Source organism: Thamnophis sirtalis, unplaced genomic scaffold (assembly GCF_051295495.1).
Source record: "Thamnophis sirtalis isolate CommonGarterSnake01/CBP01778 unplaced genomic scaffold, rThaSir2_p1.2 scaffold_4, whole genome shotgun sequence".
NCBI classification, from domain to species: Eukaryota; Metazoa; Chordata; class Lepidosauria; order Squamata; family Natricidae; genus Thamnophis; species Thamnophis sirtalis.
In genome coordinates this window covers 13,057,292-13,079,163 of record NW_028261384.1, presented here as the reverse complement: position 1 = coordinate 13,079,163, position 21,872 = coordinate 13,057,292, and the positions used below count along the sequence as shown (strand labels likewise).

At 34.3% G+C, this 21,872-nt stretch overlaps 1 protein-coding gene across 3 annotated transcripts in view; it reads left to right on the top strand.

Moving 5' to 3' along the window:
• PTPRN2 (protein tyrosine phosphatase receptor type N2) overlaps positions 1-21,872 on the top strand; it is a 722,783-nt gene that overhangs the window by 281,830 nt on the left and 419,081 nt on the right. For all 3 annotated transcript variants that reach the window (XR_015696316.1, XM_087712495.1, XM_087712494.1), the window contains exon 11: positions 7,958-8,037. Coding sequence is in view for 2 of the 3 variants with exons in the window: in XM_087712495.1 (XP_087568621.1) it covers positions 7,958-8,037 (80 nt within the window). In the remaining variant the exon portion in view is untranslated. The remainder of the gene's footprint in view (positions 1-7,957; positions 8,038-21,872) is intronic.

Sequence of the window (21,872 nt, the reverse complement as noted above, 5' to 3'; positions counted from 1 at the left end):
AGTGCTGTTATAACTTCAGATGGTCACTAAACAAATGATTGTAAGTCAACGACTACCTATAGGTGAATTTGCACACACTACTACTAGTATATTTTTCTCTTCTCTGTGTGTGTATGTATGTATGTGTGTATATATATATATATATATATATATATATATATATATATATATGTGTGTGTGTGTGTGTGTGTGTGTGTGTGTGTGTGTGTGTGTGTGTGTGTATGTATATATATGTATGTATGTATGTATGTGTGTGCGCGTGTATGTATGTATGTATGTATGTATGTATGTATGTATGTATATCAAGTTGGTGAATATACTGAATATTGCTATTTTCCCCAACACAACAACCCTATAAAGTGCTTGTTCTGAAAGAGAGAGAGCGACTGACCCAAAATCACTTTCATTCCTAAGGGAGGCTTAGAACTCACATTCTACGTCAGCATTTGTTTTGTGTGTGTATATGTTTTATTTGCAGTTTTCCTTTAACAACCAACATATTTTGTGGACAGTGTAATGATTGGGTCAATACATTTTTTACACAGCGCTACAATAATACAATTACATATACATAGTTTTTATCTTCCAACTTCTAACCTTAATATGCTTATTATAATTACAATATATATTCTTTTATGAATCGATGTGTATGATGCATTTCCCCAATTTATACTTATTTCCCACACACACACACTTGTTGGGTTTTTTCTATAGCCACCTTTTTATCTTTAAACAGTACTATTCCTTCTTTATAATTCTTTATCACTTTCTCCAAAAATACACTTCAACATCCATTACATTTCTTCATACAATGTGTTTGTTGACGCCTGTTAAGTCACCAATATTTTAATATTTTAAGTATTACTCAAATTCCACCATATTTCCAATATCTTAGTTTTCTATAAACACCAATAAAATAATTTATTAATAAAATTTAATCGGTCTTGGGCTTATGTCTCTGAGTCACCCCAATTTGTAGTCTTTAAAAGCTATAAATTCCAATATATTTTTGCTACTGTTAATCATAATAATACATTTAAATATGTCTAATCACAATCTTCCACCTCCTAACCATAGTATATTTATGGTTATAAAAATTTGATTATATATCTATGTGTTACTATTGCCCCAATTTATACTTTCTATTTGTTTCTATTAGTTTTTAATACAATCACAGTATTACAAGATATTATGTCTCTATCCATCCTCTCATCCTTTTTAGAATTTCATCATTTATTGACTTTTTGGTTATTCTTTTATATTTCTCTCTTGGGATCCTATATTTCTTTCTCATATTTTTACATGGACTGAATGTTCCTTCTGCCTTCCCCCCTTATCTCCTTTTGCTGCATCATTTGGATGTCTATCTATAACCCTTTCATTATTTTTGGGAAGTTGTCTTCTTTTTCTCTTTGCTATTGTAAGCTCATAAGGAATTATCTATTTGATTCTTAGTATTTATTATTATTGTCTATCGTACTGTGTCTATACAGACCTCAGTATTCTTGTCATGTCAGACATAATCTGTTTTTTTAATAGCTGTTTCCATACTTTATCAATCTTGTGACCATCCATTCTTCTTAAATACAGCTTTTTCTTACAATGTTCTCTCAGATATAAACTGAGTATTTGAGGTGAGAATTGAGCAGTTCAAAATACAGTAAAGCTTTTACTATAATAAGACAAAACATGAAAAAAAACCATGCAAGTTTTTTTTATCATTTATGAGGTCCAAATTGAAAAACTAAAGTACCTTGTTGAAATCTGTTGAAATCTTTTAGCGATGGTATTTGATGTGCCCCTTTCAACTCAGTCTGGAAGAAAATGTACAGGGGGAGAAGCTGCATTTTTTGCATATCAGATATGCAGAAATTTGACTATTGCGCTGCACTGTAGAATGGTCAATGTAAGATTGCAAGGAATCATTAACACTAGAAAGGCAAGATGCATTTTAAACCAGTATTTGCAAAACATACATAAAACCTGGTTGCAATACTAGAACATAGGTAGAATCCTTGAATTTAAAAAAAATGTTGCTATCCCATAGTCTTGTTTCTATTAATGGTTCCTAATACTGGCCTAATTGTTCCTAATAGTGGCCAATCATATGCCTATCAACAAGGCAATAGCTTTTGAAACCAAACAGCTGGTTTTATGAGATACGCCACTTCTAAAAGCAATATATGAATCTTTCTTTCTTTCCATGTGCTTGAAATGTTTATTTGATAAATGCCTTTAAGATTGCTCTGAAAATTGTTTTTTGAATTGCTATGTTACCAGATTGCATCTTAATGGAAATATATAGATAGTTCTTGACTTACAGTTTGCTTAGTGACTATTCATATTTACATGATGATGTACAATGGTACTAAAAATAGTGACATGACTATTTTTCACACTTATGATGATTGTAGCATCCCCATGGTCACGTGATCAAAATTTGGATGCTCAGCAATTGGTTCATGTTTATGAAGGTTGTAGTGTACCAGGGTGAACACCTTTTGCAACTTTCTCACAAGCAAATTCAATGGGAAAGCCAGATTCACTTAACAACCATATTACTAACTTAATAACTGTAATGATTCACTTAACAACTGCAGCAAGAAAAGTCATAAAATGAGGCAAAATTTACTTAACATATATCTTACTTAGCAACATAAATTTTTCGGCTTGATTGTGGTTGTTAGTCAAGAACTACGATATAGGCTTTGGCTTGGCTGTCATCTTGTTATATAGAATAATCTGAATAATCTGATGACCATTTAATAAAACTCATTCATGCAGAAGTTACAAATTAGAAAACTCAAGATAATCTATTAGTTTACAAATTATTAGAAGTTACCTGGCAACCTATTAGAATAGTTAAAGCCACTGAAACATTGAAATAATATTTAAAAGCCGTGGTGGCCCAGTGGTTAGAATGCAGTACTGCAGTTAATTCTGCTGACTGCTGGCTGCCACCAGTTTGGCAGTTTGATACTAACCAGCTCAAGGTTGACTCAGCCTTCCATCCTTCCAAGTGAGTACCCAAATTATTAGGGGCAATATGTTGTCTCTGTAAACGGTTTAGAGAGCGCTGTAAAGCATTGAGAAGTGGTATATAAGTCTCAGTGCTATTGCTATTTTGTAAGTTTATTTTTGTTAATTTTATCTAGTTGTAAAATCTAATAGAAATAAGCAATATTTTAGAAAGAATAAAAACATGTTGCCTTTTGAATGTTTTCATTAATTTATTGATTATGTGCTAATAATTCAGTGTCAACTCTTACTCATCACAAGACTTCTTCATAAATATCTGTCTCCAACTTGTTCAGAGTTTCCAGTGTTGCATCCATCTCCAATTAAATTCATCATCTTTGTCTCTGCCAATCCTCTTTTTCCTTTTCCTTACATCAAGTCCATATTTCAAACTACGAAAAGTGATTATATGTGTATTATTTATTTTTGGCTAAAGAGATTGTATTAAATTATTTCATCATGTAGGTGAAATTCCACAGTACCTAATATACAATCTAAAAATTTCACTACCCAAATTGCTCTCATTCTATAAAAAGAATTGCCTTACCAAGAAAACTAAATGACATTTAATTAAACATGAAATGTCTACTTACCCAATACTTACTGTAAGTCCTTCATATCTTTCTAGATAATTAGAAATAAGTGATTTTACACACTCCATGGTGTCAGATGAATGGAAACACACACACATACACACAGAGCAAAAGAGAGTGAGACAGCGAGAGAGAGCACTATGTACACGCATATCTACATACAGTAACTATTCAGAACACAAGAAGCTAGTCTCATTTCTTATCTAATCATGACATTTGAAGATATAATTTTAAAACCATGTTATTTCCTTCTGCCTAAAATTCTTCCTTCTGGAATTAACTATGTCTTTAGTTCATACTTCTTAAATTCTTTTCCACTAGGGGGTATAGCAGACTGTCACTTCATTTGATTATAATTTCCCTTTATATTTTATTAATGAGGATCCACATGAGGAAGAAGTGTGGTCATCTGAGATTCAATCTATAATCTATAAGTACTTAAAGTGGTCTCATTTATAAATTTAATTGTGGCCCTACAACTGAAATGATGCAAACAATTTTCTATTGATTGTGTGCTTGTGTTCCCTACTCAAGTTATCTTGCTTTTCAATTTGGTCATTAATGAGAAATTCATATTCTTTCATTTTGCGTTAGAATTAGGGAAATGCTAATGCTAACATTGCTGTGCTGCTTAAAGAGAAATGGAGAAGGAAGAATTTCAAATGAATATAAATGACTTTCTCATATAAATTGACTAATTATATATTAGCAATTTACAACATTGCCAGTATAGCTATATCTTCCAAAATTTTCTTCTATTCAAAATTAAGCCACTGCTGATATGGAGATAACATGCATTTGGTTATAATTCGTTATAGCGAGCTTTATAATAATTTTACTGTAATGTGAATGCTTTGAGAAAATAGCCTTGAAACAACATTTAAACATTAGAAATAAGTAAATTATAATTTCATAATACCGTATTTTTCAGAGTATAAGATGCACCTTTTTCCCTCAAAAAAGAGGCTGAAAATCTGGGTGCATCTTATACACTGAATACAGCATTTTTTGCCTCCCTAAACCCCGCCCCCTTCACCAAAATGGCCATGCATAGCCTTTAGGAGCCTTGCAGAGAGCTCCTGGGGGCTGGGGAAGGCAGAAATGAGCGAAAAACAGATTGATTTCCGCCCCCCCCCCCAGCAGCACTCTATAAGCTTCTAAAGACTATCCATGCTCCTTTTTAGACAAAAAGCAGGCATGTTTTTGTGAAAAACGGGTCATTTTTTGCTTGTTTTGCCCCTCCCCCCCGGAGCACTGTCCTAATGGCTATTCATGCCCTTTTTTAAAAAAAAATGGGTCCATTTGGAAGGTTTGCAGAGTACAAAAACTTTTTAAAAAAAATTTCCTCTTCAAAATCTTGCTGAGTCTTATACTCTGGTGCGTTTTATACTCTGAAAAATACGGTAATCTCATTTTATTTACACACACACGCATACATACATACATACATACATGCACGCACGCACACACACACACACACACACACACACACACACACACACACACACACAATATATATATATATCATTCACAGAATTATCTACAATATGCAAGGTAGGCAATTTTGAATTGATAAGATTTTTTCCCAGAGTATGTGCTGTTGATATTAGTGATGCCATGTAGCAGAATGTCGCCCCCAATAAATATGTGGAAGAAACTAATCAGATTAGTGACAGATATGCTATGAGAATGGTTGCCCCCCAAAAGAATTGTGTTTTATATATTGTGAGAATATCTGGTATAGCAACCCTTTCTCCAAACAAACAGACAAATCAATCCAGAATTCTTACTTGAGATCCAAATGATCAGGCTCTGTTAATGCCGAGAAAAAAAGGAAAGGAATAAAAAGGATAATAGTAGCAAGGTAGATTAATTTAATTGTAGCGGTGCTGTTGTATTTGGAGGAAATCTAAAGAGCCAGGTTCAGAACATATCAACCTTGAGTAGATTTACCTATGTGATCATTGAGTACTAATGGAGGGAGATTTTCGTGCTTGCAAATAGGATTCTGTAGCACTTTTGTCTGCTGCCCTCTGAGCGAGATCCCTTGGCAGAACTAAGAGGAGGACTGGGTGATATTCTGGGAGGTGGTCTTTTAAACATTTGGATTCTGAACAGTGGTGTGCTTATAAATATATAACAACTAGTTCAGCTGGCTTCATTGCCTTACTGCCAAACCTCTGAACAGTGTGTTGGGTGTTACAGTCTGTTCTGCTTTCAATTGGCTCACAAAATTCTAGCAAATCTAACAATCAGCTCTTGTACATCAGCACAGTATAATTAGGCTCCAGGACACCACAGATCCTCAACCACTTATAAACTCACATCAGTTTCTTGAATTAGCCCTGCTAACTCACAAGTAACCTGTGTAGTTCTTTAAGAACAATTAAATGCAGTTAAAACTTGCAATTAAATTAGCAAAGGAACATGTGCTTTGCATCAGCTTTTAAACAAGTTTATGGGTAAGGACGTGGTGGCTAAGACACTGAGCTTGTTGATCAGAAAAGTGAGCAGTTCAGTGGTTCAAATCCCTTGCACCGTGTAACAGAATGAGTTCCTGTTACTTGTTCCAGCTTCTGGCTACCTAGCAATTCAAAAGCATGTAAAAATGCAAGTAGAAAAATAGGGAGAACTTTGGTGGGAAGGTAATAGTGCTCTGTGTGCCTTTGGCATTTAATGATGCCAGCCACATGACCATGCAGATGTCTTCAGACAGTGCTGATTCTTCGGCTTTGAAACAGAGATGAGCATTGCCCCCTAGAGTTGGGAACAACTAGCACATATGCGCGAGGGGAACTTTTTACCTTATGGGTAGTTCTAGATAAAGAATATTGTAGTAATCCAATTGTGAGGTTTTACAAATATGTTTTACCCATGGGAAATAGATGAATAAACTGAAACTAGTCATAGTATTCCTTGTCCCTGAGTCAAGCTGTACTTTGACTGGAATCAGGAAGATTCTCAAACCATCCATCTTCCCATCAGGTAGAATGCTACATTATGTATAGTAAGCCAGCTTCCTAATTACTAACCTTATAATCATCTATACCAGGGCTGCCAAACTCATGGCCCAAAGGCCAGATGTGTCAGGCACTGGCACTGGCCATGTCCACATCCGGTTTAGCAAAGGGGAAAAAAGTCATGATAATTTATGTGATGCTGCTGTTGCAACATGAGTTTGACACCCCTGATCTATACACAGAAACTCTGACATGCTTGAATTCAGCTTTAGTTTATCAGCCCTTGTATGGTTGGTTAACCTCTTCCATAGTAGAAGAGGTTCTAGTGGGTAAATCTTTCCTTTTGGATAAAGAGCACCAGGTTGAATGCCCAAGTAATAAGTAAGAGAGTGCAATGACTTAGTGGTTAAAGGCGCAAAGCTTGTCAGCTGGAAAACTGACAGTCTGGGTTCGAGATTTCAGCATTGCATGATTGGGTGAGTTCCCGTTCTTTGCCCCAACTCCTACCAACCTAGAAGTTTGAAAGCAAAGACAAGTAGAGAAATAGGTACCACTTTGGTGGGGATATAACAACATTCTGTGTGCCTTGATGTATAGTAATGCCAGGGACCATGGAAGTGTCTTCAGACAATGCTGTCTCTCTCAACTAGGAAATGGTGGTGAGCATTGCCCCCTAGACATGACTGGAAAGGAAAACTGTTACCTTGTAAATAAAAGATAGCATGACCAGTTCTATCCATTACTGTATCTTTTTTTCCTTATAAATGTAAGTGGGAGACATACACTTATATGGGTATAGGTGAATATACATTCTAATAAAGGGCATCACTAAAAAAAAGAATGAAATTGTTGCCTGTCTCAGGGAGAGACAATCTCAAACTCAATGGTGAATGACCTCAGTTATAATGACTATATAACATAACATGACATAACATCCTCATGATATCATTGAATAAACAATTCAAGGAATATACAGTAATTGGCATATAGACATGTATAAAATAACTTATTTTATGTAATAATGTATTGACACACACAGCAGTGATTCATTGATGTCATTGTATTTTCTTTCAAAAGCTATTATCAATTTCAGCAGAATCAGACCTGGTTAATACTTAGATGGGAGTCCATCAAAGAATGCCACAACTAAAGGCATGATTGAGTTTTGTTTTGTAATGAATGGAACTTGAATCAAAATGACCCTACATTCTGTTTCCCCCCCATTTGTAATGAAGTTACACATCCTAATTTTAGCGAGTGAGTTAAAAATGATTTACAAATTTTAGTTCTGTACCTTAGAAAGGAAACTAAAAGATTATCCTTGGACACATATAGATTTTCATCTCTTTTGGTTACCAATTTTTTGCTTTAATTCCCTTTTTGTAGCATATTGGGGCCAGCTGTGACCTTCAAAGTGCACCCAAATGCTCTTGGTATTACTACTGCTGATGTTGTCAGAAAAGCAGGTAAGAATCCTTATTTTTGAATGCAACTATTTCCCACCCATCATTTAAGACAGAAAGACAGTCACGGTAACAAGAAAATTCTTCTCATCAGAAGATTGATGTTTAATGAATAGGGGTTTGAAGAGGTAGTGGTAGCTGAAATAGAAAATCTTAAGTAACATCTCTCATTCAGTTAGAAATGCCTGACATTTCCTTGTTTGTGAAAGAACTGAATTAAATGGAGAGGAAATCTTGGATATAATAGTGAAAGAGAACTCATAATGTTGCACATGAAGCAAAAATATATCTACTCTTTAATAAATATTTGATCTTGGTGACCTCCAACTTGTATAATTGCATAGCACAGAAGAAGAATGGTTACAATTAGGTTTTATTTCTGGAGTTTAGAGACCATAATCTTGTTTTTGCTACCAAATTAACAATTCCTACAACCTACGTATGGTAAGTACTTCAAATTGACAACTAAATCTCTTCTTTAAAAAAAAACCACAGCAAAGTACTCTAGATTTGATTACAGACATTCTGGAATCTAGTCTTGATTGTAAATTGTTTTCCTATCAAAATCATGCTTTGAATTATACTTGACTATGTTGAAATGGTCTGTTTGGTCTTTTTTTTATTGACTTCTACTGACATAAATTAATTAGGGGTTCACTGTTGTCTCTTCTCTGTGTTTTAGCTTTTAAAGATTAGCATAACTATATTACATTAAGCTATCAAGTGCTGATCTGGATGCTGTTTTCTTGTTTGTATTTCCAAAGTCCACTCTATTTTTTTCCCCTGTACATCAATAAAAGGGTAGTCAATGTTTTTGGTTTTTCTCTTGATATTTTTGTAGTTCAGGCATCATCTATTTCATGTGGCTGCTTGTGTGGCTCCATAGCAGCCTCTTGGCCATAAAATGAAACTGACTAAAATAATCAAAATGATATTAATCAGCAAGAACAAAATAACATTAGAGCTTATAGAAATTTTTTCAATATTGGACTTTGCCATTGCCTTTTTTTTTTTTTTTTTTTGTTGCAGTTCTTTCAAAACTCACTTGTTGGGTAACCATGTATGATGGGGCTGTGAAGGCCTTTTTCATTTCAACGTTTTAGGAAACAGAAGGGAATAAATCAGCAAAGCTTGAGCATTAACATCACTGTGTTAAAGAATGACCCAGCAAAAGTATATTTCAGACTATATGAAAACATTGTTTTTCCAGACATCATATTTTATGTAGAATGATGAAACTTTGTACATAGCCAATATACAACTTGCAAAGCAAACACATACATAAGAAGTACAATCCAATAACCCATTAATACTGTTTGTTACAGAAAGATTAAAATAAGAGATTTTTAAAAGTCTACTTTATGAGCTATGCTTAACAGGTATGTCTATAGGGCATGATTAAGGGTTTACCCATAAAGAGGGCTTGGCTCAGAGATAGTGAGTAATCCAAAACCAGTCACCAGGCTAGCTTTCATGCCCAAGGTGGGACTAGAACTTACAGTCTCCTAGTTTTTATGTCAGCCTCTTCATCACTATATTATACCGACTCTGTTGACTATTTTGACCATACTATGTAGATATTCCTAGGTTAGCATGTAAAATTTGTGCAATTAGTTAAGAAAAGAGCATTGTGTTTCATATTAAAAACATTGCAAGCAAATAATCTAGTAAAATTTCATATTGAACTTGATTGCTAATAGATAGCCATGTATAATAACTTCTGACAATTTAACAGATTCATCAAGGCCATTTTTGTAAATGTACAATAATTATCACTTTTCTATGCAGTTTATTAGCAGTAGCACTGATATTGGAAACATTTTTAATTTTGCCATCATAAGAAATGTATACATTCTATAAATATGGAAATTGTTTATGTTATGACATGTGCAAAATTTGCCATAAAAATGGAGAATGATAATAATAGAAAAATACACTAAACCCTAAATCTATTGTTTCTGCATATTCCTTGGCTCCAAATTCATTGCTGTATTTAGAAATTATGCGTGGAATTGAATTTACTAATACTATATTGACCATTTGTCTTCCTTAGAGACGAAAGTATTTTCTGGCTTGACAAAGACCTTTGTAATCTTATTCCAAGATCTTGGAAATATTCTCAGGTTTTCTTGCCTCTTTTAGAAATCAATTACCAACAATATTGAAAGCACTGCTGTGCTTAACATAAAACAACAATATGCATTTGTGTAAAAGTTGTGTCACATATTTTCTTTGGTTTCTCTTTAAGCTAACCTAAATGTAGATAACTACTGTCAATAAGACAAATTTTCTCTCTGTGGGACAGTCTTACAGATCTTGTAGATATATTATATGTGTAATTATAATTTACATAATTGCTGTGCATATAGCAGTTACATTTGGGAATCTTATCCTTAAATTACCTAACTATCTAAAAATTATATTAAATTGTAACACATATCACTTTGGGGTATAGCTTCTTCCAAAGTCTATGTTTTGAGAGAAACAATAAGCTTATTAAAACAGCTGTAGTTAATAATGAAAATAGCAATACATGAAGACAATTACAAAAAATATAATCTTATGTTTTACTTACATTTTCTCTAGTTTTTATCATTCTGAATTAAAATGTTAATTATATAAGGCCTCCCAATGTATTAAATGCTGTGATTTAGCTTTATCACAGCATTTTAGTCTACTGTAATGCAAATTTATTTATTTATGTAATGTAGCTGTCTGTCTCACTTCATGTGATTTTGGGAGGCTCACACGATTAAAACAAAAACTAAATGATCAATAATTCTACCATTAAAACCAATTAAAACAGTTAAAATAATTTCTAAGTGCCCATTTCAGTATAAAATAGATTTTTAAAGATTAATTATTGAGTAAATTAGTGGTAATTCAGCAGTGATTAGTTCAGGTTAGGAATGGATGTTATTATCTGGTCCAGATCAGTACAGCTTGTGTTCAATTATTAATTTCTCAACAATCTCATATTTTCTCTTTTCATGTTAGTAAATCAGAGCAGCCCATCGTTTTTCAAGCTCCTCTTGCAATTGAAAAAAAAAAGTGTTGTTGCTTTAAGAATCATATTATGAACATTAATGAATTGATTTTCTTAAAGCAATAATGTTTGTTTTCCAGGTTTACCAGGAGACTGTTTCAGTGCATACCAGTATGATTCCTTGCTTGCACAAAGTCTGAAAGCATTCTCAATAGCAGTAGCATTTAGACTTTTATTCCACTCCACAGTGCTTTATAGCATTCTTTGAGCTGTTTAAAGAGTCAGCATATTGTCCTCAACAATCTGCATCCTCATTTTACCGATATTAGAAGAATGGAAGGCTGAGTCAATCTTGAGCCAATCAGAATTGAACTCCTAGAGTGAGCAAGGAGTTAACCTGAAGTATTGCATTCTAACCACTGCACCATTATGGTTAATTTTGGAAGCATGCAAAGCCTGAATGTAATGTTTTTCAGATATTTGTACATTTATGAATTATCAAGAATTATTGGCTATGCTGCCAGTGATAATGCTAAGGAAAAAATAATAATATTTGTACAACCAAAAACCAGTTTTTGAACAACTCTGCATATCTTTATTTTTAAAATACTTAAAAAAAATAGCTAAACTTGAGATCTATTTTCAAGTTGATTGAATTCCAATGCTAACTTTAAAAAAACTATAAGTAGTTAAATACATGAACATTGGAAGAATAAAATTCAGCAGATTTTATTTTACTTTACCTGATAATATACATCTTTGAAGAAATAGGATGGAAATAAATGTACTGTAAAGCTTTAAATGACTGAAAATCAGTTTAAAGCATGCATACAGAACATCTGCTAATTCTTTATGTGATGGTGTTTACTTTGGCCTCATTACATAAGTGGCACCACAGTAACATTTCCCTTGGTTAGCTTCACTATCATTAGTTAAAGGACATATTGTAGGCAAGCTGTTACTAAAACAGTTGGCCTAAGAGGGATGAAACCAAGTGAGGATTGGGGAACCCCAATTATCATTAAAATAATAAGACTGAACATGGTGCCTAGAAGCTGTACTTGAAAATAGTGCTGATATTTGAGTTTGGGTTAGCACTGTCACTAATATGGGCACATGTAAGCCATTCAGAACATTTTTTGTTCTCTTCCTATGTACTTCATTATGAATTTACCATTCTGCATTTCTATGTATGTTTTTACAGTGACTAGTTGTGTAATGTGCAACCCATGTACTATAAATAATTCTGGATAAGTTCTTTCAGATATCAACTAATATACTGTCCCAAAGAGATTATGCTCACTTTGTAAGTGTTCAATATATTTACTCATGGTAATATATAGCACAGCAGGAAGCCATTAATACAGGTGTCACAATACAGAAAAGAGGTTGAGAACCTAGAAAGAATCCATAGAAGAGCAACAAAAGGTGATTAGAGGCCTGGAGGCTTAAACCTATGAAGAACTGCTGCAGGAACTAGGTATGTCTCATCTAATGAAGAGAAGGACTAAAGTGACATGATAACAATGTTCCAATATCTGAGGGGTTCCCACAAAAAAAGGGGGGGGAGTGAACCTATTCTCTAAAGCACCTGAAGGCAGGACAAGAAGCAACGGATAGAAACTTACCAACCTACACATAAAGATAAATTTCATTTAGGAAGGAAATTTTAGGGAGGAACATGGGCAAGTCCTGGAGTCTGAGGAAGGCTCTGATGAGGGCTCTGCATCTGAGGCAGAGATAGGGCCAGGGTCATCTGACAGTTATCAGCTGCCTTCAGAGTCGGACCACATGGGCAGAAGTACAGCTGGAGCCTGTTCCCAGTGTGTGCATTTGCAGAGCTGCCAGGAAAAGAGAACAGCTAAAGAACAAGGGTTGACTCAGGAGTAAAGCCATAGGTGGAAAGTGAATGGCCCCTCCCATAGCAAATAAATGAGAGCAAAAGGGGAGGGGAGTTTGCAGGAGACAATTAGTTCAATCCATTAGAGTGAAGATCTGTTCCTGACTTCTTGCCAAGTATTGTCTGCTACAGAGTGGCATTTGGAAGATATCGGCCTGGCAGCTCTCCAAGCCTGATAAAGGTCTGTAGTTGTGAAATCTCTTGAAAGGCTGTTGACCGGGACTTTGCTGGGGAGGAATTCACTTTAAACTAAATAAAAGGGGTTTTATCAGTACCAGAATGCTAAGCTGATATAGCCATGCTGTCTTTTGCAAAACACAGCAATAAGGACCTGATGTTCTGAAAACTAATGTGTCCACCTCATTCTTATAAAAAATAACTTCATATTGTCAGCCAAACTGAAGTTGATGCATTAACAAAGTGGCTTTTCATGAACCTCAACAAGCAGGGAAATCTGCAAAATAAACATTCTTTGTTTGTCCTTAGTCAGATATAACAGTGTATGATATACAGTAATTGCATATATTGCTCGAAGCTTGTTTTCTTTTATAATTCCATATTAGGAATATGTGGTGACAGCCATCATAGAAATAGAATACTCATCTAGTCAGTCTTCTAAATCTGTTTTAATAAGGGTGGATTTGATTGGCAAGATTGACAAACAGTTTTGTATACGAGATCCAACCAAGGGAGTGTAAATCTTGCCAAAGCTTTCTACTTGTTTTAGATCACTTACAAATAAAATAGGCAAAAGGTTACCCATTACTTCTTTCCAACATCTAAGTAATTAATTTTGACAAGTGTTTGCTAGAGATAACATCATAACTGTCAACATATAAGATTTATGCTAATCTGCTCAGCTGAAGAAGACTCAGGTAGTAAAGTTTTCATTACTTGCATTCACAAAAATGTTATCACAAATAGGGATATTGTTGCACTGAATTATGTGGCTGTTTCATTTGGATATATGATAGAGAAGGATATTAGTTGCATATTCTATAATTAGTGGATTATTGATAAATAATATATTTGATCCTTATTCTGAAGGTTTTTTGGTTTTTTTGGTAAGTTACATAATTTATATTTAGAACAGCACATAGAAAACATTTCTATAGAAAACCATTAAAAAATCCCTGTGTATAAATGAAGTATGAGTACAGAATACAGAATAAGAGAGTTGGAAGGGACCTTGGAGGTCTTCTAGTCCAATAGCCTGCTGTTACTGTTACCAACCCACATTTTGTTGGCTTAATTCTCAGTTCTTATTTTTATACTTCATTCACTACCTTCAAGAGAAAAGATGACACAAATGTATATCTCTGACATATATAGGTGACTTTCTTACAATCTCTTTTTTTGAACTCAACATTCAAAGCGAATGAATCCTATCAAGGTATGTAACTTGAGTGTCTATGGATATTCTTCCATTAACAGCTACAGATGGTACTTGTTTTTAAATGTATAGTTCCAAAGTATATGATAGGTAGAGAGAGATATATGAAATTTGCAACATTCTTTTACTTAGGAATGTACATATCATCACAGGAGTGGTAAGATGTTTCGATGTCAGTGAAAGAATCCCTTTGAACCAAAGTACTGAGGTGGAGCGGATACCTTATTTGAAAACCACAGCAGTTTCTGAGCTTATCCACTGGTGGCATATAAAGTGATCAATTGAAATGGAATTTTGTTGAAAAAGTTTGCAGATGATTTTTTTAATGCCACATATTTTTATAAGGAACAAAATCTCACTAGATATATTCCCTAATGGAGCTTTTTTGGTGTTAACTGAATTTATTAATTGTCCAGAAAACTTCTGATGAAAGGGGGATAATCTGTTTTACAATAAACATTCTAGGTTTTAACATGCTAAGTGAAAGACAGACCAAGATGGAAAAAAAGAATATTTCTCTATCCAGCACTGATATTTGTTTTTTACTTAATGTAATTTTAAAATTTTTAATACTATGAATTTTAAGGTATTTTGCTGCAGCCAAATCAGCACTCTCTCTTTGTGTGTGTCTTTCTGTCTGTGAAATAAACAACTAAGGCTGCCCTAGGGTTTGAAGATTGTAATGTTGGTGTTATTAGTATGAATGCTTCTCTTCTCATGTCATAGTTAGATCAATAGGAGGAGTCATGTGTGATGACACTTTAGCATTCATTAAAAGCAGTTTGTGCCATTATTTCTTTTAAATTTAAATAAGTTTGCATACTTGTAACACCTGCCTCATTACCATTGTAAACTATAAAAAGGTGAAGCTGGCATAAAATATAACTCAATTCTCCCAAATAATTAATTTTCTGGAGAGAATGAAAATTAAGGGAAGTGTGAAAATTTTAACAATATGTGTGGTGGCTACTGCTTAAAATATGCTATAAGAAAATGGTGTTGGCAATAGTAGGAATGATAGTGATCCATGCTGGTTTTGGAATATGGCAAAGTTGGAATATTTGGGTTTTGAAACTAAGGCTTCTCTGGGAAATATGAGAAAAGGCACATGACAGCCTTTTTGCTAGTAAACATCTTATTTTGTACATAACATGAATTTGCCATAGAATAAGACAAATTCATATTGACAGCTTTTGATTATAAGTGAGGCTTCCAATTTTCATTAAGACAAAGGATGGTTGGTGCTGAAGTTGTTGAAAAATCCTGAGAAGATTACTGACAGAACATTGAATTGATTCTGCTCTTTTCTCTCCGTGCATTGTACATCAATGATGTTATTCCTATTATTTTTTCTCTTTTGTAATCAATGGCATATTAAATTAGGATGAGTGTGGAAATCCCAAATTCTGAAATAACTCTTCAAGTATATTTTAACTGATTGCTCCTATAAATCAAGACTATTGATTCATTTGATTACTTCATCTACATCATCATCTTTTAGATATTTCTTTGTTCTTATTAAGTAGAAAACAATGTTCCCTTGAGTCTGTGTCTTGTTTGCTAGACAACAATAAGGAAGTAGCATGCCATTGCCATTTTGTAATTTTTTTTTTAAATTTCCCAGTCCAACTTGGGGTTTCCTGATTCTCAGCTACCCAGAAGTAACCAGCTTTGATCCTTCTTAGTTTGTTGATCAGCCATCAATCATGACTTGGTCCTAATACCATTTCCTTAAAGTGAGAAAATTGTCTACACTAATTTTGTTCTTTTCATTAGTCCATGATTAAAAAAATAATGGGATTTCAGTTGCACAGTTACGGCTACCATATTCTCTTTTTTGACACCCCTTCCCACCCAATACTTTAGACAGGTATGTGCTGACTTGTCGTTTTCACAACAATATTATTAGATAGGCAGATATCTCAACAAATATTACATTTTCTTAGCAGTGTTACCTGAAAAGAAAACACTTCATATTAGACATTTCCCATGACCGCTTATTCAACCAACTAGACATTTATCTCTGAATTACCCATCACTATATATTTTGTTTTTTTTTTAATTAAAAAAATTACATTGCCAGAAATTTGCCATGCTGAGTCAGCAGAGAAACATTATTGCCTTGAATGTCCCTTTAAGTTAAACTCAGTAAAATGTTCAGTTGAAAATTTTACTTGTTCATCCTGTTGTATAAAGGAATATAGCTTGGGTATCAGGAATGTGCCAAAATGTTCTATATTTAAATACAGTGATTCTAAACTCAAAGGCAAATTAATGAATAATAAATGAGATTTTTAAACTAAACTGATATTGGCAACCTTTTAAAGCCACTCTTTCTCTACAACATCAAGTCACAATTTGCAAAGACCTTCAGAGAATAACAACTTGTGGATTTAATTACAGATAAAAAGGGAAAACTGACTTCTGTTAAAAACATGAGAAATCATGACCTTAAAAAAAAAATTAAAATGGAACAGAGCTTGAGAAATGACAACTCTGTCCTCCAAAGACAGTCAATTAGTTTGTCATTTCCTTCCTCCTGAAAAGGTGGCTTAGGGTGGGATTGTAAATGATTTCCTCAAATTTATTCATGAAAAATGTGATTATTCTCTGGTTAATTCACCGTATATTGTGATATATTTTGTGTTTTTTTTTTAAAGAAAGTTCTTTAAATAGAAAACATCTGTTTAAAGCTTAAAGCATTAAAATTTATATAGTTCAATTTTTTATTTCTCTCCCTTTCTGAGGTCCTGTCAGTTCTGAGCAGGTCCTCCTAGGAAGGTTATGGGATTGATGGGGCAAAGAACAATGAGATGTTAGTATCAGAAGGATTCATGAAAAATCAGATGCTCATCCTGAATCCAGATAAAGGACACAAACTCTTGAGTGGGGAAAAGAAAGAGAGGTGGAAGTGAAACTGAAGTGTGGAAAATCTAGCAGTGAATATTATGGTATCATTTGTCAGATCCCTTCATCTGCTGCCCATCAGCACTTTCTCAGGAACTCTATGAACTCAGCAGTTGAGCCTTGAGCTTCTAATTAGAGCCTAGAGCTTCTAACCATCATGCATAGCCTTCAGTCTCATTGGAAAGGAGAAAATACACCTTGGAACAAGATAGGAATGCATATATAAATGCACCTTTAATGGGTGCATTATTTTAGAATATAGGTAATTTTTGAAGCACCATGCACTCAGATTGAAATTAGAAGTATTGAAATTAGAAGTGCTGTATTACCTCAGTAGACAAAGCATCTATTAACGTGGTGCAAAAGGAAATGTTGTCTTTTTCCTTGGACACATACTGACCATCACAAGAATAAGGAAACTGCATGTCCTCCATTTATCTTCATGAAGATGCAATGTCGTTAATTATGATCAGGTATGTGATCAGTGAATTCATGACATATATTCAAGAACTCTTTATTGGTTGGGATAAGATAGTGAAGAATCTCTTTCATTTTTTCCCCAATGATAAGGCAGCCATAGAGGCAAAAGTCCAGAAGAGTCCAAATATCTTAACTCCTTGATATCTAACAACCAGCAATGAATTTGGATTGTGGTGAGACAACTACAACAAATGTTTTGGAAAGAGAACTTTCATATTAAATTTAACCATGGCAAAAGCCATGGCTAATACAATGTTGTAATCAAGGAGAGGTGCAGGGGTAGGTGAAAAACACACATGGCAGCTTGGATCCACAGTTGTGGCTGCCATCTTGACCTTACTTATATCCTTCTTCCCCACAAACACCTATGTTTTTAATACATTTAATGAATGTGCTTAGAATGATGTTTTTCCCTTTTCTACTGAAAAAAAATGCACAGATTTCTCTGGAAAATTCAGCTTTCAAGGATCATTGCTGTGGCTATCACCTTTTCCTAAAGTGCAATGTGTAAATATGAATTATGTTTTACCTGGTCCATAGGTAATATTCTGTAATTGACAAATATTGTGATATTTGAAAAGAGTTGAAGGGGCTGGGGCAATGTTTGGTGGCAATTATTACAATTTGGCTTCCTTCAACAGAAAAGATTTATATTCCTCATTGTTATCATAAACCAGGCTGCAGTTCCAATTAAAACTCAGTATTGTAGTAAAAAACCATGAGCTTCCCAGATTATTATTATTTTTAGTACTTTCCATTGATTGCAGAAGGAAGGTATCCAATCAAAGTTTTTATATGGCAATATTTGTTTAATTTTGAATTCTTTTGAATTCAATCAAAAGAAATTCAGGTTTTTAGCAGGAAATCTGATAAAATGTTATTCTAAATAGTTGATCCTAGATAATGCAAAAGTTGTCATTTTCAAATATATCTATTAAGTGGAACATTTTACATGTATATATTTTAATTATATCTCTATTGCTAAGTCTTTCTGTCTGTCCATCCATCCATCCATCCATTCATCGATTCCTCTATAATATATAACATATAATATGATTTTCTGATGTAAATTAAATTGGCACAGAATGTATCTATTCTCACCTCAAACTTCTATTTCTATTCTATTTCTCTTTAGCCTTATAATTTATGAAATGCTATTTGCTTGGCTTCCACTCTCTATAATTTTTTTATTCTCCTTCTTTCCTTTCTTCCTTCCTCCCTCCCTCCCTTTCTTCTTTCCTTGTAATTCAAGTTCACATAATGATTTCTTTGAAAATGAAAACAGCAAGTGCTGTCCTAAACTAGATTCTACTCGTGATATTGAAAGAAGGCAATTCTGACTATGAATTAATTTCTACATTTTTGTGTTGAAAATGATATTTATATCCTCCCCAGTTGTAAAATATTACAATAAACTTGATGGACACTAAAATACTTTGTTTTCATTGTTCAGTCCTTTAACTAATCATTTAAGTAACCCTGGGCAACTTGTGGCTTTCTGATGTAATTGAGATTAAAAATTGAAGCTGTGTAAAGTATTTGCTTTAGTAATATATTTTGTTTTCTATATTTTTTCTCCTCCCACCCAGTAGATTTTGTTTCATGCCAAGGGGTTTTCTCTCTCCATAGTTTCTGGAGATCTAAAAGCAGTAAGCAAAAATTCATGTAAAATCACTTCTGAGGAAAAGGGTATATGCATAAGAATCGCTAAGACATATTTAACAAAAAAGTTTGTCCAGTAGCAACCATTCGCATATTAATTTAATGCTGCTGCCTAAGATAATGCAATCTCTTTGAAACAGTCTCAGTTCTTCTGTGCAAAGGGAGCCTTTCTGGATCAGAGGCCAGATTTCCATTACCTGATGAGCTAATCTGACGTGACAGCTGCATATGCAGATGAGAGCATCTCTTGTCAATAGTTTGCCTTCAGAGACAAAGAGAGGCAAATGTCTATATTCATTCTCTCACTTCATGCATGAGTAATATTACCTTTCCTGCCTCTCTTCAGTCTTTGTTCAGGTAGTCATTGAGAAGAATTTAAATCCAAGCTTTTATGCTTCTGAATTAGCTTATGCATGAAAATCTGGCTCCTGAAGATGTGCCAGGAGTTTGTTTGTTTATAATACCTTATGTGTTTTTATGTATAAATGTGCAAGAGCCAAACTTAATCAAACATGTTTGTGTGTGTGTGTGTGTGTGTGTGTGTGTGTGTGTGTGTTTATGTATATGTTTGTATGAATTGGGAGTGGGAGAACATTAGAAAATGAAGACTTCCCAGCTGGAATGCTTTATATTCAATGATTTATATGTCAGAGAAGAGGAAAGGGGCAGGAAATTAAACACACACACACACACACACACACACACACACACACACACACACTTCTCCAAACTAGTATGATTTTATTGCCCCAGTGCTGTTTCAGTAAATAAATTGTACTTTCTGAATTTCTATTACACTATAGAAATTTTGCAGAAACACTCAAAATGCATTACTACTAGGGAGCCATGGTGGTGCAGTGGTTAGAGTGTAGTACTGCAGGCTATTTCTGCTGACTGCGGGCTGACTGCAATTTTGCAGTTGAAATCTCACCAGGCTCAAGGTTAACTCAGCCTTCCATCCTTCTGAGGTGGGTAAAATGAGGGCCCAGATTTTTGCTGACTCTGTAAACCGCTTTGAGGGGGCTGTAAACCACTGTAAAGCACTATATAAGTCTAAGTGCTATTGCTAATTATGATCCCAGGACTATGAGACACAGCAACCATTGATAAATATGAGTGAGTTCTAAATGCAGGAGTTTGTAAGTGCCTGAATTGTGATCACATTATTGTGGGGGCAGGGCAATGATTATAAGTTCGAATTTGGGTTGTAATTGAAGGCCATTATTAATTCAAGCCATTGTTAAGCAAATGTTCTCATGTCAAGGACTAGCTATAGTCAAAGAAAATTCTGTCTGCCTCTGTGACTCTGCATAGAGATACATAATTACTCAAGATTTTGAGGCAAGATGGTAGAAAAGTGAACAAAAAATGCAAACCTTATCTAATATAATGGTTGGATTTGTACCAGCTGCAAATAAAACAAAACAATAAGGCACATGATAACTTAGTATTTATTATCCTATACATGAAACAGGCTTCTAAATGAATACTTTTTATAATATCAGTAAAGCCTAAAACAGAGTTAGATTATAGCCAGTGATCATTTTATCCATGGCCTTCCAACAGATAGTCTTTTCCTATTCTTTAACATAAGAAATATATTTGTCATTATATTATATAGTAGATTTTTTTTCTCCCCTTTAGTCATGTCTGATTTTTGGAGACTGCCTAGACCAAGGCTCAGCATCTGCGGCTCTGGAGCCGCATGTGGCTCTTTCATCCCTCTGCTGTGGCTCCCTGTCGCTCAAAATATGTGTCACAACCGCCAATATGCAACACCTGCCAGCACACAATTTATTGAGCTTTTTGACACCCAGTAGGCCATCCATGTATAAATCCAAGGAAAGAAAAGTTTCAGAAGAAAACAGAACCTTTAATTCAAATACATATGCTAGTTTTGTGAGCGCTCAGGAAATAGTCAGGGATGGTTTTGTGGCTTCTGGTGTTTTCTTTTGTTTGGGAAACGGATCCAAATGGCTCTTTGAGTGTTTAAGGCTGCCAACCTCTGGCCCAGACAAATCCTTGAAGTTTTCTTGGAAAAGTTTTTCAGAAGTAGTTTGACATTGCCCCTTCTTAGGGCTGAGATGAAGTGACTGACCCAAGGTTACCCAGTCCAGCTTTGTGTCCAAGATGGGAGTACAATTCACAGATTCCTGATATCTAGCCTGATGCCTCCATCACTAGATGAAAATGGTTCTCATTAGGCAGTGTTGATAATTGGCGAAATGCAAGTTTTGCAGTACTCCTTTTACTTTATGCAATTATGTCATTGTTCTAGTGGCATTTAGGATTTTCTGAAATTTTGGTATAAACAAATTACTCACTGTTTGTTATGGTTGAATTTGTCATTGCACAAATATAATTACATCATGAAATTTTTTTGTGCAAAATAATTTTCTTTGCCTTAGTATGTCACGTGTACTTGTAAAACAGCTTTTCCTTTCATCTACAGCCCTTTTAAAAGGTTTGATATGTTGCAAAAAAAACCCAGTTAAACAATTTCTTTTGTG